This window comes from Nicotiana sylvestris, chromosome 6 (assembly GCF_000393655.2).
Source record: "Nicotiana sylvestris chromosome 6, ASM39365v2, whole genome shotgun sequence".
Lineage (NCBI taxonomy): Eukaryota > Viridiplantae > Streptophyta > Magnoliopsida > Solanales > Solanaceae > Nicotiana > Nicotiana sylvestris.
This window is the reverse complement of record NC_091062.1, coordinates 141,336,948-141,352,539: the sequence shown is the minus strand read 5'-3', so window position 1 is coordinate 141,352,539 and position 15,592 is coordinate 141,336,948. Positions and strand designations below refer to the sequence as shown.

The following is a 15,592-nucleotide window of genomic DNA, read 5'->3' as shown; positions in this document are numbered from 1 at the left end:
TGAATTAGCCAAGATTTGTGTCCAAACTTTCAGTAAAAGGATACCTAATAGCTTTCCTTGAAAGCAATCAAAGAGGTTAACAGTTGAATCTTCTATCTCGGTCCAAGTAGCAGTAGATTGAGGACTTGAGGTCAAAAACTTTAAATTTATTATTAGAGATTGTGCATGGATGTTATAGAGGGGTAATTTTACAAAGAGCGTACTGCTATAAAGATGAATATTATTTTTATAGGTAAAATGTTATTATAGAAAAGTAAAATATAACATAGAAAATGAATTTCGAGAAAAACTTGGCTTTTATCGTAAATCCAAGAAAGGTAAATTTAATCATCAAAATTTTGGAGCGAGAAGTGCAATTAGATCCAATTTTTTAGGGGCCCCATCTGGGCTGTGGATCTAATCAACTCCACTTGACTTTTATATGAGGATGCTGTCATAGAGAAATGTGACTGTATATACAAAAAAATATACATACTTATATACTTTTTGGCTAGCAAATACATTAGTTTTGGATTTTATATGGGTCGGAATGAATTTGATCATATTGGAGTTGGGCCTATTACCACTCGGACTGGGCTAGAAGTCCTAACTCAAAACTATATAGTCCATTTTGCACATTTCAGTCTTGTCAGTCTTAGGGTTTATCCCCAGTTTCTTCTGCCTATAAATTCAAATTCCTTTCCGTAATTTTGTGAGAAATCAGATTTCTCCTCACCCATTCCCTTTTAGCTGCCTCATTTCCTCTTTCCATGTTCATATTAATGGTTTTCGAATTTGATTTTTTTCCTTTTAATTTGTGTTTTAAGAAAGCCAATTAGCAGAGCAAGGGCGTCTTCCAAAAATGACGAACGCTTGCATTGAAGGTTGGCGATATTTAGAAAAAGCGATTCTCCGTGCCTTTCAGATTTTATTTTCGTTTTGATTACGGCCTCGAACAAGTCGCTACATTTTCACAAATCTGTTCTCTACTTTTCTTCTACACTAGTTATGTACATGTTATATGTACAGTTTTTGGCACGAATTTTATGTGTGAAAATGTATTTCGAACTTGATATATATGGGTGTTTTCCAAAAAGAAAGAAAGATAGAGATTCTAATATGTGAGGCTACAGTTAGATTCGTGGGAGAAAAAAAAGAGTGTATATTGATGAAATTTCAAACTATAATTAAAGGAAATCTATTAAGTAAATTTGGCAAACTGTTTTCTTTAATGGTAAGATGGACATTCTTTTGCTTGGATCTAACTTAATTTGGCACGAATTTGAATTCGTGATTGCAATATGAGTGTCCGATCAAACTAAAAAATATCTCTGTATACATAATTAAAAGACATCTTAACATTTTGACTGTATTGAAACTATCTTTCATTCATCGTCCAAAAAGAAGCACATGTTATGGAAAAGACGGAAAATAACAAGGTTTATTACAAGATCTTCATCATATTAACTATTGGTCAAAAAGATTTAAGAGCATAATGATAAAATAATATTAGTATGATAAAATAATATTAGTATGATAAAAATCTGGTTAGATGTGTGAATGTTTAGTAAGACTATAAGTATTAAGGATATACTACTAAATTTGTGGTAAGAGTACAAGGGCATTTGGAGAGAAGAGCATTTGTGTGGTTATAATGTTAATATTTATCTGCATTACCAAGCTAAACAATTGAACCATAATTGTTAAAATTGAAGTAATAATATAAGCTAAACAATTTAACAATAATTGTTAAAATTAAAGTGATAATGGATACGAAATGGTTAAGTGATAAATTGTGTTTATGAAATACTCAGTATTTACTCAGGACCAATAAGGAATGCAAAAGTCACACCATGTACTATTGTACCTTCTGATATTTTTGGGTCTCTACTTGTTCCCAAATCTAAAACAAGTGAACGAGAATTACTTCCATAATTGGAAATAAAATTGGCGAACCACCAATAATTGGTACAGGAAAACATGTGGACCACCAATACACTTAAAAGTTACTTTTTATTCCCTTTTGTCATTTAATTTAAACCGGACTATAAAAATTACGTACAAATTTAACCCTTATTATCTATCGTGATTTCTAAAAATAATTGTCATAAATTATTTATTATTTTAAACGTTCAAGACAAATTAATAATTCATTTCACATTTAGTATTTGTTCTTAAAAATAGGGATGACACATAAATATAATAAATATTTAAGATATAAATAAGACTAAAATAATAAAATATTGCGTTGATAATTTGAGGAGGAGGCAGAACGGTCACTGTCAGCGTAACAAAAGCAAAGGGAAAAAAAGAGGGAACTTTTCCAACTAGAACTAATTTTTACTTTACGGCACTTCACAGTTCACATTGATTTCGTATTTCAATCAAGAAGACGACCTAAACTTGTAGCTATTTTGGGTGTGTTTGGTATAACGGAAAATGTTTTCCGTAGAAAATGTTTTTCAAGAAAATGTTTTCTTGGAAAACAAGTAGTAATCTTATTCATTTTTCAGTGTTTGGTACTCAAATTAAGGAAAATGACTTCTCAAGAGTATTCAAAAATAATTTAGATATAATAAATATGAAGTCATAAACTTTCAAACCAACAAACTTCCGGACCCACAAATTTCATAAACTTTCGAACCGCTAAATTTTTAAAACCGCGGAATTTCAAACCCGTAAACTTTATAATTTCTAAACCCGTAAACCTCCGAACTCATAATTTTGGAACTTATAAAATTTTGAGCCTTTAAACCGATAAATAATAAAATTAAAACTGAAAAATATATTTTAAATTTTTTTTGTTTGGGCTGGAGGGGGGGGGGGGGCTGGGGCAGTAAAACGAAAAAACAGAAATTTAAATTACAAAAATAAAAAGTTAAAAAAAAATTTTGTGCAGGGGAAGGGAGGTGGGGGGGGGGGGGTTGGGGTGGTGGGTGGTGCAGAAAAATGAAAAAACAGAAATTTGAAATTGCAAAAACAAAAAATTAAGGTAAAAAAAATATTTTTTTTTTGCGCGCGGGGGTGGGGGATGGAGGGGTAGTTGGGTGAGTGGTAACGGAAAAACTGAAATTTGAAAAAAAAAAAAAAAACCTTGTGGGTTGGTGAGAGTGGGTAAGGTTGAGAAGGAGCTTTTGAAAATGTTTTCCCTTCTCTTGATAAGGAAAACTTTTTCCTCTAATTGAAGGAAAATGAATTGATAAGGAAAATATTTTTCAAAACATTTAAGCCAACCAAACATGGAAAAATTGAAAAACATTTTCCGAAAAATATTTTCCTTTCCTACCAAACACACCCTTAATTCTCTATTTTCATACTTCATAAATACACCACTAAAATAGGTGAAAACGTCTGTACCTTCACATACAGTTTAGTCGTAAAAAGTTTTAAAAAAAAAAAAGATTTTTCTAGAATTACTTTTCTCATCACTTATACCAAAGCCAGTTATAAGATTGGGGGTGTTTCTCTATGTGTATTAAAAGCCAGTATAGGACTGCTGGAGCATTATTGCCCACTTTAAGAAAATACTAAACCACGTACTTTGCAAGAACGTAAGTTTGCAAAATTTGGAAAAACAAAATTCATCACTTTTCTAATCAAACGCCAACATAGTCTATTAACCACGGAAAAGAGAAAGATATTATTAGCTTAAATTAGATTTGGAGTATATCAGAAGTAACATATAATTAGAAGTATAAGAAGGGGAGCTATGCTGCCTTATTTCGGTTTTCTGTTTGCATTACTTAATTTTAGTTTTGTATTTTCGCTTTGGTTGTCAGATTGGTTTGCTGTTTGCATTACTTAGTTTTAGTTTTATATTTTCGCTTTGATTGTCAGATTGGTTTGTTTGTTATTGCCCTTTCCTTTTTTCTTCCATGAGCCAAGGGTCTATCGGAAATGGTCTCTCTATCTTTTTAAAGGCAGGGGTAAGGTTTGCGTGCGCTCTACCCTCCCCAACCCTGCTTGTGGAACTACACTGGGTTTGTTGTTGTTAAGGGGACTATGAAAATTGTCTCTGTGTGACCCATAGGTCTCAGGTTCGAACCGTGAAAGCAACCACTAATATTTGCATTACAATATAATATGACCTATAGGTCGTAGATTCGAACCGTGGAAGCAACCACTAATGTTTGCATTAGGATATGATATGACCTATAGATCATAAATTCAAACCGTGAAAACAGCCACTAATGTTTGCATCGCGATATAATAGACTGTCTACATCGCACCCCTCGCACCCCTTGTAGGGGACAAGGGGTGCGACCCTTCTCCGAACCCTGCATGAACATGTGGGATCCATGGTACACCAGGCTGCCTTTTTAGAAGTAACTAATAAATTTGAGGGCACTCAACTAATTCACCGAATAATACTACCTCCTTGCAAGATCATGACAAGTATCAAAATTGCATTTAGATTTGATATCATGTTTAGTCACAAAAGCACTAGCAAGGGAAACAAACTCATACAATTCAGAACATTTCAAAGAGGGAAAAAACCAAAGAAACTACAGCTGTTCCTATATAGCAGAGACCTAACAACACAAACAGAAACAACTGTATCTACATCTTTCCTAGAATCATCCCCAGCTAAAATCTCTTCCCATAAAGAAACCAATAAATGTGAATTGCAAAGACATTACAGATTTAAACACACTATATATAATAGAATCCTATAGGAGCAGAGACTTGCTGGAGAGAACAACACAAACACAACCTTTGTTTCTTTCATTTGTTGTGCAACTCAGAGCTTCACCTCTCTATCATATATCCAGCTAAATGGCATGATTGGTCCTTGTTTTGCCCTCCCCTGAGCTCTTTCTTCCAATCTTCGGATTCTTGGTGGCAACCCGCATACGTATTCCTGAGCTTTTCTTCCTTCTCCAGTTAATCCAGTAAGATCAGCCACTTTCCACCTACCTACAAGAAACTCCAATATATCTGCGTAGTCTTTAGCAGTGTAAACACCGAGACGCTGAGCAACTGCTGAGAAGTGATCAAAGAGGTTGTCGTCGCGCCCATCGTACATCAAGTGTGCTGGCATAGATATCTTTTTCCTCATCATATCAGCAAATGCTAGCACAGTGCCATCAGGGTCGATCTCGAAAAGCTTTTCAACAATCTTGGTGTAGGCTGTCTCATGGCGCTTCTCGTCTGCAGCAATTATGCCGCATATTTGAGCCAGCTTGATGTCTCCATGCTCCTTAGCAAGTCTAGCTGTATTCCCATGGGAGACAAAAGTTGCCCTCTCTTGGAATGATGTGTAAATAAATCCTAGGTATGGATTGTTTTCTGTCCTAGGATCCTGAAACATTTTGGACAAATGAAATATATGCAAACAGCAGATTGACACATCAAATTGTATGGCACTAACCAGTAACAAAACACCAATTCTCTATTCTGCCATTTACTGAACAGAGTAGGTTCAAAAAACAAAAGAAAATATCACCTGTTTGGATTCTCTTGAGAGACGAGTTCTGTTCTTTGTTTCGGGAGGAGAGAAATGGGATTTGTAAACCAGATGAGGAACAACATATGACGACACTATGAATTCGTCTCTCAGCATATGGGTAAATATTGTTTTCTAAATTTTGAAGGTGCTTACATGTATTCATAAGTTTTAACAGCCCACTGATTGTATTTATCTGATAGTCTCAGCCCGTATAAGATGACGTTTTCCAGCTTTAATAGATAGTATCATTGTAGAGGGAATTTTGAAACTAAAGCTTAAATAGGCAGAACTCACCATTCCGGATCCAATTAAGTATTGGATTGTCTTCTCAATTGCTCTCATGTCCACTCTCCCTGAAAGATAAAGATACTTGTTGAGGAGGTCACCATGCCGGTTCTCTTCGGCAGTCCAGGCCCGTGTCCAAATGGCCCAAGAAGTAGGGCTTGCACCGGTTTCATCACGAACACCATCCAATGTATTAAGCATAGTCTGATATGTTGGAAGGGCTTCTTCTGTGATCATATCCCCAACTAGAACAACAAAATAGTCATCTGGAATCTCTTTAGCCCTCTCCCTCAATTCCTTAACTTGATCATGAAATCCATCTGAAGCAGGATCAGGCAGGAAATCCTGTGGTTGCCAGCATTTTTCCACTGATTTCAGGTGAACCAATAAATTTTGATCCGCCCAATCCTCCAATGATTTAAAAATCTCAATTTTTTGAGGCGGCATAGAGTGTGTTACTTGAACATGAACCTCACGAGGAGGAGAAAAGGGCTTCTTCGTCTCAACTTCCCTAGACAGAATGAAAAAGAAAACCAAATTAAAAGAGAGGGTCAAGCAAAACACCCAATCTGCGACATACATATCAAAATCGTATATGAGAACAAATACTGAGTTTGCATTCAACAGCAATAACGAATTCTAGTCGTTGTCATCGCAGTACCAATTATATGGGAACCAAGAATCCTATATATGAAATATTGTCTTAGGTTCATTGCACAATCTCCACGACCAGAGGCATCAGCATGGTGAAATATGATCTCAGCCTAAGTTGCTCCGACACGGCAGTTTAGGTGCCGCACCCGTGTCAACACGACACTAGTACGGGTGTGGGTGTCCGAGCAACTTAGGTTTCAGCTTGTTACTATATTTGTGTTCTGAACAAAGGAATCACATGTTTGGAAAGGTTCGGGCATTTTGTTCAAAGGGTTTCCTAGTTCAGGCATTGTGTTCAAAGGGTTTTCTAGAGACCATACTTGTCTAATCAGTGGAGAAAAGGCTTAAGCTTAACAATTGGATATGATAGAGCAACTCCAATGCTATGTTTTATACAGGTTTTGGTCCCAACTATATCATCAGCTAAGGTTCCGAAGATAAGTCTCCAGGCTTTCCACGTTTCAATTGCACGACGCTTTCCACGTTTCAATTGCACGAGCGCTTTTGTAAGTAGCTGAAGAAGCCACTTAATCTCCAAGCATATATTAAAACTACTTTATGCATCTTACAGAATCCTCTTAGGCTCACTTTAAAGGAGGGCGGACAAAAGTAATCAAAAATATCCATACAACCAGGTAGTTAAAAGGAAGTAGGTTGAGACTCCAAACGAAAAGAAAACCCAAGGGAAAACCAAGAAAACATAAGCTCACAGAATAAGAAAAAAGCTAGAAAACAAGAATGTGCCTAAGCTAATTGATAACCAATGAGTACGCAAATTGAGGCAAAATTATGCATGTAAAGAAGGCACTAAGAAGTTTCATTCATGCATCATCACTTCAACCAAATCTATGAACTCGGACAAGTAATTTGGAACTATGTAATGAAAGAGGGATCCAATCACAAAGTAACCATTATAGTCCAAAAGAGTTAACATCAAATGCCAAGAAACAGAAAATCAAAAAACAACAAAGGTCTAAACAAACAAACTCTCACACAAAAAAATTGCTAGTAGCAGTTGAGGTGCATGTACGCTAGGCCGAACACCACCGCTATCAAAAGAAGAAAAAAAACAAACAGACACTCCTAGAAGCTTGACTCATGGCAAAATCCTAAAACAATTAAGTAAATGAATCCCAGGCCAGAAATACTGAAATTTCCAGCTTTACTACTGACTGTGCCAGCTAACTTTTGTTTGACACATAGAAATACGCTTCTAGAAAGCATTGGTAATGAAACTACTGAAGTCACTGAAAAAATCACAATCATAATAGGAAAATAAAACACAGAAAATTTGTGTGTATACAACCTCAATCAAATTTAAAGGCTATGCACTCCCTCCCCCAACAAAACTTTAAAAAAAAGAAGGAAAGGAAGCATGGATAACTGAAACATAAATTTTAAATGAAAAAGAAAGGTCATGAGTCAAAGAAAAGATAAAAGAAAATACAAATATTATTGAACTATAATACCAGAGAGGGAGAGAGATGTTTATAAAATCATTCAGAGAAGATTAACAACCTCATTATTTATGAAATGGAAAAAATTAGTTATATTTCACAATCAATTAAAGAACCTCATTATGGAATTAAGAAGGTAAACCAGTTGGGGACCAACTAGTCATAAAATCAGTCAACTCTATGATGTAGCTGAAACCAACATATCTAGCCCTTGAAACCTAATTCCCAACAAATTAATTTCACAATGGAAAGACAATTTTAGAATCTGAGTTTCCTTCCACATAAAAAAAATTAAAGACAAAGAAAATCTCAAGACTCTGTATACCATTAAATTCTCTTCCCCTACCCCCCCCCCCCCCAAAAAAAAATCTCATTCTTTTCTGTCTATGTCAGAGAACAGAAGTAGTAATAAATCCTGAAAACTCAACATATAAAAGGCAAATAGCACAAGTAAACTAGAGAAAATAAATCAGCATGCTCAAAGAAACTCAGCAAAAGTGAACTGCACAAAAATATTCACAATGTCAGTAGTATAAATCTTCAGAAACATCACCCAATAATAACCAATCTATACAACAAAACCCAAACAACAAACTTGAGTAAAGAACAGTAAACTTATAGTTGCCCAAATTTCCTCAAGATTAATCCCATCAATGTTTAGCCTAAGAAAAAGAGAAAAAAAAATCTCACATAAAAATAAACCAATTCAAAAGACAAAATAGAACAAAAGAAAAAAAAAATCCAATAAAAAAGTTGTCAAGAAACAATCTTTTTTTAACAAAGATCCAAGCGTTAATATATAAAATGAAAAGGGAGTAATGGGGTTTCAAGAATAAACTAAAAGGCAACTGAAGAGCATAAAAAGAAAAAAATAAAGAAAATGAAACTCATGTTACACCTGAAATCTTTCTTACCAACTTTAATATAAGAAAAAGAATAAAACAAAAAGGTTGAAGAAAAAAGAACATAAAAAGAAAATGAAAAGATGATACTTACTTTGTACCAGAACGAAGGCTAGCAGCCATGAAAAACTTTGGAGATCTAAGGCTGACCATTGGTGGAAGAACAAAAGAAGAGTATTTGTGAGATTGAAAGTTGAAGGCATTTAACTTCAACGCCATTTTTCTCTACTTTTCCTCAATCCTTTCTTCTTCTTCTTCTTCTTCTTCTTCTTCTTCTTCTTCTTTTTTCTTGTGATTTTGGTTTCTTTTTTTCAGGATTTGTTTCCTCCACAGAACTGAAAGCGAATAGCAAACTTATATGAGAAGTGAGCGGACAAGTGGGACAGGCCAAACCCAGTTGGACTTAACAATATTTCACTGGAAATATAAGTACTGTACTTGATATTGCAGCAAATTTTGCCCCTAAATGTCTTCTTATTTACCTGATTACCCTTTTAATAAAAAAACAAATGTGTGAGTTCATTACTTTACTTCTCTTGTTGTTTAACTAATTTTAATCTAAAACTATTTGTAGCAAAGATTTAAAATCACAGTCATTTTATCTTATACATTGTAGTTGCTAATATAAATAAATAAATAAATAAATATATATATATATATATATATATGATTAGGTATATATAAAGGGCTCGTTTGGCATAAAATTCACTTTTTCCTGATTTTTTTTACTTTTTTTTAAAATCAGTATTTGATCATAAATTTTTCAATTTTTATTTGAAGATGAATTTCTGAATTTTTAGAAAATTTGAAAAACTTCAAAAAACTATTTTTCAAAATTTTCACTTCAGATCACTCACGAACATTCAAAAACAACCAAAAATTACATTCATATCCAAAGACATCTTTAATTTTTAACTAATGTTTTCGCTAGAATTTTTTGTATTTACTTTTTTCCGAAACTTTACCATTCTTATGTCCAAACGCCCACAAAATCAGGATACATAGTGATAGTAGTAACATTTTGATAAGACATCGTAGGTGTACTAAAGAGGAACTTCTACTTCTATTGGGGTAAAATTGAACTCAAAGAAGGGGCAAAATAGTCAATATGAGTGGGTAAGGGAAAAGTCCACAGTTGTCAACAGCATCTTTGAATTAGTGTTAAAATATTGGAAAAAACGAAAAATTAAAGGGTGTTGATGTGGTCGAGGAGAGAGTGCGGTGAATTTTAAGGCACGAAAAAACCCTTGCCAAGTATATTCCACTTGGCATTGTTTCTTCTTTTCTATTGCATGGAATCCATTTGTTAACTTCATTTCTTTATTTATTGCCAAGTTTCCAAACATGCACAACCCCCTGCAAAAGAAGAAGAAAAAGAGTAGAACAAAAGAAAATTGCTCTAGAACCTTCTTTTGAAAACATTGGGTATTCGTGTTTTTCTTCACCACTTGGTATTGGTGTTGAGCAGAGTCGATCAAGATTTAAAATTGGCGGGGCATTATATATATATATATATATATATATATAACAACAATAACAACCCAGTAGAATCTCACAAGTGGAGTTTGGGGAGGGTAGTGTGTACGCAGACTTTACCCCTACTCGAAGGGGTAGAAAGGTTGTTTCCTATATATATAATTACGGAGTGTCTGTCTTCTTCTTTTCCTTCTCTTCTTCTTTTTCTTCCTTTCTCTTCTTCATCTTGTTATTGAGCCGAGGATCTACCGGAGACCTTTATCAGGTAAGGGTAAGGTATGCGTACACGTTACCCTTTCCAGACCCCACATATAAGATCAAACTGATTTGTTGTTATTGTTATTGTTGTAGTGAGTGCCAGTGACCTCCTACCCTAAGGTAGGTCTGTTGTAATTTAAACACATACACAGAGCCAACGCATCGGAAATTAAACAAGGAACATACCTTCAGCCATAGTTGTTCAAGTGTTGTAGGGAATCACCTTCGTAAAACGTTGCCAGAAAACCTAGGAGCCTTCTAGCCTGTGCCTATCATAGGATGCCAGAATGATGGAGTCACAGGCGTATTTATAGGTAGGCTAGGGACTCTTAGGCAAATACTTTAGCCCTAGGGACTTCTCCATAAATTATAATTACCTTAGGGACTCTTAATATATGGTAATTTCTTTCCATCAAAGAAACTACCATATATGCATAACTACAGAATATTATCTGATATATTATTTCCTTTAGGAGACAAGGTAAATAATTTATTACCTTATATGTGGGCCACACTAGAAGTCTCTAGAAGAGACGGTAATTTCTAACATTCTCCCACTTGGCCTACATATTAAAATCAGGTAATCATTTATGAGAGATAAACATATAATATGGCCACAAACTTTATTACTCAACTAAAAGTTATGCAACAATTCCTTTAACTAGAATATATTATTACACGAATCATGGCGGTCATGCTTTTAGACAAACACTTCCTTCCATGTATTACAATGCACAATATATTCTAACAAAGTGTCTAACAACTTTATGAATGAACTTAATATAAGCCATTCAGAGTCCAACTTTATTGATCCAATGATCATACATGAAAAACCGCAAGTGTGCACTGTCATGTATATCAAAATAAATATAATATTTAGACAAACTGTTAGAGAGCAAAGCAAGACTAAATTGAGCTACTAAGCCACATGTGGGTTACATGATCCTTGAAAATATTAGTCGGCAGACCTTTAGTCATAGGATTAGCAATCATCAAAGTAGTACTAATATGCTCAAAATTCACATCTTGCTTCTTCACATAGTCTCTAACCATCAATTACTTTATGTCGATGTGCTTGCTTGGGCTGTCACTTTTATTATTCTTAGAAAAGAAAACTGCAGCTGAATTGTCACAAAAGATTCTCAATGGCCTTGAAATGGAATAGACAATCCTAAGGCCGGAAATAAAGTTTTTCAACCATAACGCCTGTGATGTAGCTTCATAGCATGCTATAAATTCATCTTCCATTGTGGATGTTGCAACAATGGTCTGCTTGACACTTCTCCAAGACACAGCACCTCCAGCAAGAAGGGAAATGTATCTCGAAGTAGATTTACCAGTGTCTTTGCATCCATCCAGATCAGAGTCTAAATATCCAATCACCTCCAATGAGTCAGAATATTTGTATGTGAGCTTAAAATCCTTGGTTCCTTGCAAATATCTCAAGACCCTTTTACCAGCTTTCCAGTGGTCAAGACTGGGGTTACTTTGATATCTGCCAAGCATTCCTACTACAAAAGCAATATCAGGTCTAGTACAGACCTGTGCATACATAAGGCTCCCAACAAGCGAAACATAGGGAACGTCTTTCATTTGCTCCTTTTCCAATGCATTTTGTGGATATTGATTCAATGAGAATTTGTCACCTTTAATTATGGGTGCTGCTATATGTAACAGTTCTTCATCCCGAATCTTTGCAGAATTCTTTCAATGTAGGCCTTTTGAGATAGTTCAAGTAATCTTTGGGATCTGTCTCTGTGAATCTCTATGCCAATGACATAAGAGGCTTCACCCATATCCTTCATCTCAAAATTCTGGATAAGAAACTGTTTAGTCTCGTGCAACAATCCCAAGTCACTACTTGCAAGTAAAATATCATCCACATATAGGACTAGAAAATATATTTGCTCCCACTTATCTTAAGGTATATACACTGATCAATGATGTTCTCCGTAAATCCAAATGAAGAAACAACTTTATGAAATTTAATATATCATTGGCAGGAAGCCTGTTTTAGCCCATAAATGGATTTATTCAACTTGCAAACAAGGTGACTTTTGTCCTTATCACAAAATCTTTCAGGCTGACGCATGTATACCTCCTCTTCAAGATCTCCATTCAGGAAAGTTGTTTTCACATTCATTTGATGTAACTCTAAATCAAAATGAGCTACTAATGCCATGATTATTCTCAATGAATCCTTCTTTGATACTGGAGAGAAGGTTTCATGGTAATCAATGCCTTCCCTTTGAGTAAAACATTTGGCTACAAGTCTGGCTTTATATCGTTTGATATTACCATATGAGTCTCTTTTAATTTTAAAGACCCACTTGGAACCTATGGTAGAGGATCCCTTTGGTAATTCAACGAGATCCCAGACTTTATTTTTAGCCATAGATTCTAACTCTTCTTTCATGACATCATACCAAAGTGTGGAGTTTTCTCCACTCATGGCTTGTGAAAACGAGCATGGATCATCTTTTAGTCCAATATCATAATCAGACTCTTGGAGATATACAACATAGTCGCTAGAAATTGCTAATTTTCGAATTCTTGAGGATTTTCTCACTCCCACTGGTTCAGACACTTCTTCAGTGGGTTTAGGTAAATCGGGTTGATGTTCATGTGGTTCCTCAAGTGGTGGTGGCTCTTGAACTTGTTGTTGTTCAGATAATTCATGAGAATTTTTTTGAGCAACATTTAAGTTCCCAATATATAAAGGTACCACAAGTGGTTACCTTATTTATTTCAATTCCACCCTTTGAGTCAAACCACTCCCACTCTCTTCATGCTCCTCAAGAAATTTAGCGTTTCTAGCTTCAACAATTTTAGGAGAATGAGAAGGACAATAAAACCTAAATCCCTTAGAGTTAACCGCATAGCCTATAAAATAACTGGTTATTGTTCTTTCATCCAACTTCTTTAGTTGTGGGTTATAAACTCTCACTTAAGTTGGACATCCCCAAATGTGTAAATGGTTTAAACTAGGTTTTCATCCTTTCCATAACTCAAAAGGTGTCTTGGGGACAGCCTTGGATGGAACCCTATTTAAAATATACACAGCGGTTTTTAAGGCTTCACTCCATAAGGATAAATGTAAACTTGATCTGCTAATCATGCTTCTTACCATGTCCATTAATGTCCGGTTCCTTCTTTCTGCCACACAATTTTGTTGTGGTGTTCCTGGCATGGTATATTGAGCAATTATAACTTCACTTTCAAGAAACTCAGCAAATGGACCCTTAACCTGTCCTTTATCCGTGTACCTACCATAATAATCTCCACCCTATTAGATCTTACAATTTTGATCTGAGCACCAGTTTGTTTCTCTACTTTTGTTTTGTAAACTTTAAAAGCATCAAGTGCTTCTAATTTGTTAAACAGGAAATAGAGATACATATATCTTGAATAGTCATCAATAAACGAGATAAAATATCTCTCACCACTCAAGCAAGGGATAGGAAAAGGTCCACATATGTCTTTATATATGATCTCAAGTAATTGAGAACTCTTTTTGGCACATTTAGTTGATTTATTGGTCTGCTTACCCTTTATGCAGTCCACCCAAGTCCCAAAATCAGAAAAATCAAGAGCTTTTAGAACTCCATCATTAACCAACCTTTTGACTCTATCAATAGAGATGTATCCCAATCTCTTGTGCCAAAGACCAGATGAGTTCTCATTGATAATACATTGCTTAGTGCCAATTTCTTTATCATGCAAAGTTAAGACATTGCATTCAAATGTGGGGTCTAGCTCAAGTTTATATAATTTTTCATTCAAATTTTCAAAACCAATAACTTTATTATCTTTCAAAAGTTTCACAGAAGGATAATGAAAATTCAAATTGTATCCACTAATTGATAATCTTGAAAGAGAAATTAAATTTCTAGAATATTCTGGAACATAAAAAGTATTTCTAAATCTAAGTGAAAATCATCCTTCAAAATGAGTCTATAAGTCCTCATGCCTTCCACACGTGAACGCGTCTTATCGCCAGAATAAACGTATTGTTCACTTCCTATCAGCTTCCTCTGAGTTAGAAAGCCCTGCATGATTTTGGCAATGTGAATTGTAGCACCAGAATCAATCCACCATGTATTATCAGAAACTTTAGTAAAATTAGATTCATAACATACCAACGTAAAATTACCTTTCTTCTCAAGCCATTTCTTGTATTTCAGGCAATCCTTCTTCCAGTGTCCCTTCTTCTTACAGAAACGACAAGCATCTTTGTCAAAGGTGTTTTTCTTCTTCATGGGAACACTTTTGCCCTTCTTTGCATTTATCTTACCATGAGTCACCATATTAACACTTTCAGGTATCTCAGACTTCAACCTCTATTATTCTTGAACACACATGGTCAAAAGTTCATTGATTGACCATTTATCCTTATGTGTGTTGTAAGAAATCTTGAACGGACCATATTACGCAGGAAGGGAGTTGAGAATGAATGCACAAGAAATGGTTCAGACATATCCACCTCAAGGGACTTGAGTTTAGCAGCAATGTCTCTCATCTCCATAATGTGCTCACGCACTGTACGACTTCTGTCGAAAGTCATACTTGAGAGCCTCTTCATAAGGGTGCTGGTCAATGCCTTGTCAGAGCTTATGAATTGTTTATCAATTGTCTTCATGTAAGCTTTGACCTTATCGCTATTAGGGATAGAACCCCTAATGCTTTGGCTTATGTGAGCTTTTATGAGCATTAAACTTAAGCGATTAGATCGCTCCCACCGCTCATAATTAGCCTTAGCAGCCGGTGTACTTGATTCCGTGGGAATAGGTGGTTTATCTACACGGAGTGCCAGGTCTAGATCCGAGAACCCTAAAGTGAGAAGGACTTTCTCCTTCCAGTCAACATAATTGTCACCAGAAAGCATTGGAATTCGAGCATTCTCATTAAAAATAGCGGTAGGAAAAATGGTAAAGACTGCAAAACAAGGATAAACATACATAAGCTATGAAGTACAATCCATCAAGGTGAATCACGTAAAATACCGATTGCTAGTAAATTCTAGACCTTCCTGTGGGCAGAGGTTGCAACCCATGCATAGAATTTACTTTACTTTATTAGGCTAGTAAACCAAGACACATAGAAATTAATCTGTACTTGTGGACATAAGATAA

The 15,592-nt window shown here is 35.2% G+C and overlaps 1 protein-coding gene and 1 non-coding gene across 2 annotated transcripts; one reads left to right on the top strand and one right to left on the bottom strand.

The window, feature by feature from the left end:
- The first annotated feature begins 820 nt into the window (after nt 1–820).
- Nucleotides 821–949, top strand: LOC138872264 (small nucleolar RNA snoR86). The gene has a single exon (XR_011400731.1). It is a non-coding gene; the product is annotated as a small nucleolar RNA snoR86 (small nucleolar RNA).
- Nucleotides 950–4,375: 3,426 nt separating this feature from the next.
- On the bottom strand, nt 4,376–9,119 carry LOC104213530 (stearoyl-[acyl-carrier-protein] 9-desaturase, chloroplastic). The gene is made up of 3 exons (XM_009763046.2): nt 8,821–9,119; nt 5,723–6,224; nt 4,376–5,281 (listed from the first exon to the last, which is right to left on the bottom strand). The coding sequence occupies exons 1-3, from the start codon at nt 8,943–8,945 to the stop codon at nt 4,721–4,723; spliced, it is 1,188 nt and encodes a 395-aa protein (XP_009761348.1). The 5' UTR covers nt 8,946–9,119; the 3' UTR covers nt 4,376–4,720.
- Nucleotides 9,120–15,592: the final 6,473 nt, after the last annotated feature.

What these genes read in the sequence shown, in the direction of transcription:
- LOC104213530 (XM_009763046.2), bottom strand. Translation starts at nt 8,945, where the DNA reads ATGGCGTTGAAGTTAAATGCCTTCAACTTTCAATCTCACAAATACTCT. An exon ending in AGCCTTCGTTCTGGTACAAA is followed by an intron (nt 6,225 to 8,820) that starts GTAAGTATCATC and finishes CATTCTGTCTAG; the next exon opens with GGAAGTTGAGACGAAGAAGC. An exon ending in ACTTAATTGGATCCGGAATG is followed by an intron (nt 5,282 to 5,722) that starts GTGAGTTCTGCC and finishes AAAATGTTTCAG; the next exon opens with GATCCTAGGACAGAAAACAA.